Here is a 2,436-nt window from a genome sequence, read left to right on the forward strand (position 1 = left end):
GTGACTTTTTCCTTTTTATTACTCTGACTCATAGGACCCAGGTTTGCCTTTACTATTTCATGCTTCCCCTCTTACATGGTGGCTCACATAGCACGTGACAGTTTGCCCTCGGGAGCTGATGTTAGTCTTCTTCATCTTAACGATCCCAGCTGTGGTGTGAGTTATGTGACCAAAAAGAGTGTTATTATAAAGGCTCCACTGAAAGGCTGCGGAACAGTTCGGAGGTAAAAGTGAACTCTGAAATACGTATCATTAAAATGATCTGGTAATTAGTGAGCAGTAAGTCCTCGCGTCATTTCAGCGCTGTTAAATGTATTAGGTATCAAAATCAATATTATATTGTTAGATATATTTTGGACCTCTTAAATGCTTCAAAAGTCCTGTCAGGAGCCTGCTCTGCCAGGTTAACCCTTTTAAGCCTAGTCCGTTTTTACCAGTCTTTTGTGGTACGGATGGGCAAGCCTTAACCTTGACTGTAAAATCTTAACGAGTAATGCCTTTTAGCCTGGTCTTTCCATGCTTCTCTGGTAGGCTCAAGGCCTGATGCGGTTTCCACGGAGCTGTTGGTGAGCCTGGGGTCTATTTATTACAGCTTAATTTTAGATGGGTAATTATACGTGAAATTATTATTTTAGAATCTAAATACAGTAGCCACACTTGAAAATTACAGTTAAAATTTTGTCGAAATGACTCTTAGTTCAAAGTATCATCTGAAAAAGCTTTGTAAGCCTGGTTGGTTTTGCTAAATACCGTGAACGACGTATTTTTAAGTAGGAGGGAACGGACTCATGATACGATAGATGGACATGATAGTTCAAAAACCTTGAAAACAAGTACAAAAGAACACTGAGGTTTTCGCCTTTCAGAAATCCAAGCTTATATTTTTCTAAACGTTTAGTTGCTTTCATTGATACTATGCGCAGGTAACAAAATGGCGGTTTTTCTCTAGTAAAAATAAGTCCAGATGAGAGAGGAATACAATTGTTGTTGTTTTTTATTTCTTTTCAACTCGGATTCCTGTTGATAACGATGGAGCTCTGACTTTTTTTCTTCCATGTTTGACCAGGAACATTGGGTACAAAATGTTCTTCCATAACAAGGTGGTGGTACCCTATGGATATGGTCAAAAGAGGTCATTGTCCGTGTTTCCGTTCAAGTGCGTTTACAGCCGATTTGGCTTTCCGTAAGGAACTGTTTTAAGCTACTCCATAATCATAACTAAGGTAAGAAATGATGGATACACTGTGATTTAGCAATTCTAGTTCTTTTTCTGTGCTGGTTCTTTTTCTGTGCTGGGTTTTCTCCTTGATGAAGAGCAACTAATTCATAGAGAACAAAGGAAATCAATTCCGTAAACACTTTAACAAAAGATAATCCGTTTAGTCACCATAGCTTTTAATTTCTTCAAGGATTGTTTCCTCAAAGGCTTCTACGAAGCTACAGAGATTTTATCGCTCTCTTGGGAAACAGCTTGGTGATAAAAAATAATCAAAAGATGCATTGGTAAATCAAAATGGCCGCCGTTTTTATCGTTTTGGAACACGAATATGAAAAGAAAGAGAAATAAGAGCTTAAACCGCGCAAAACCGCGCGAAATCTAAAACTCTCCACTCTGTTATCCCTGATTTCGGGGGAAGGGGCTCTGTCACTAGCCCTTGTGGTCGGTTGGATATCTTAGTCAAAGTCCTTCCTTGCGATGATAGAGTTTTGTACTCTTCTTTGCGGTTATAGTATTAAGCCCTCTCCTGATTTATTATCGAAAGGATTTTAATTCAGAGGTGAAAATGACCTTCAAGGTACACGTTATACACAATCTTCGATAATTTCAAATCTGTTTTCCTTTTTTTTTCGTAGGTGCATGTTTTGACGGTATGATAACCATCAGCAGTTAATAAAGTAATTTAAGAGGCAAATTTTAACAATACTTATGTCTAAAGAGAGCTGTTCCATTTCTAAACTGCAATAATTATACTTTTGAAAGATGTTAGAAATAGCTGAAGCAATAAACACATCATTTTCATAAGATTTGTGCTTAAACTCAGCGTATAGTCAAACAACTAGACTGCTGATACTTGCTGAGAGCTGGGCAAGGAGGTCTTTCAGGAAATACCAAAAGGACTGCGTGATAAAACACGAATAGGCTGCCAACCCTTGAGTGGCAACAAGCAAATAAACTGGAGATAAGGTCCAAGGTAAAAAGGAAACCTAAGGCGCAGAGAAGACGGGAGAAAAACCCACCCAAGGGATGGCAGCATGAGCGTCAGTAATCCGACTAGGGCATTAGACACCCTTTCAAGCTACCATGGAAGCGCAGGAAGAAAAACGTATGAAATGACGGCGGAAATGGCGAGGAACGAATAACACACATAAACTAAAAGAATAGAAAAACAACTAGGAACACAAGGGAGCAAATACACTGGGACAAGGGAGTAAACC

General features: G+C 39.0%; 1 protein-coding gene across 1 annotated transcript in view; it reads left to right on the forward strand.

The window, feature by feature from the left end:
* Nucleotides 1–2,025, forward strand: part of LOC140949674 (uncharacterized) — a 23,130-nt gene extending 21,105 nt beyond the window's left edge. Inside the window, exons 10-12 of the mRNA XM_073398820.1 lie at nt 35–224; nt 1,067–1,223; nt 1,855–2,025. Of these exons, the coding sequence (XP_073254921.1) occupies nt 35–224; nt 1,067–1,187 (311 nt within the window). The 3' untranslated portion in view covers nt 1,188–1,223; nt 1,855–2,025. The remainder of the gene's footprint in view (nt 1–34; nt 225–1,066; nt 1,224–1,854) is intronic.
* The last annotated feature ends 411 nt before the right edge of the window (nt 2,026–2,436 follow it).

Source organism: Porites lutea, chromosome 10, assembly GCF_958299795.1.
Source record: "Porites lutea chromosome 10, jaPorLute2.1, whole genome shotgun sequence".
Taxonomy (NCBI): Eukaryota; Metazoa; Cnidaria; class Anthozoa; order Scleractinia; family Poritidae; genus Porites; species Porites lutea.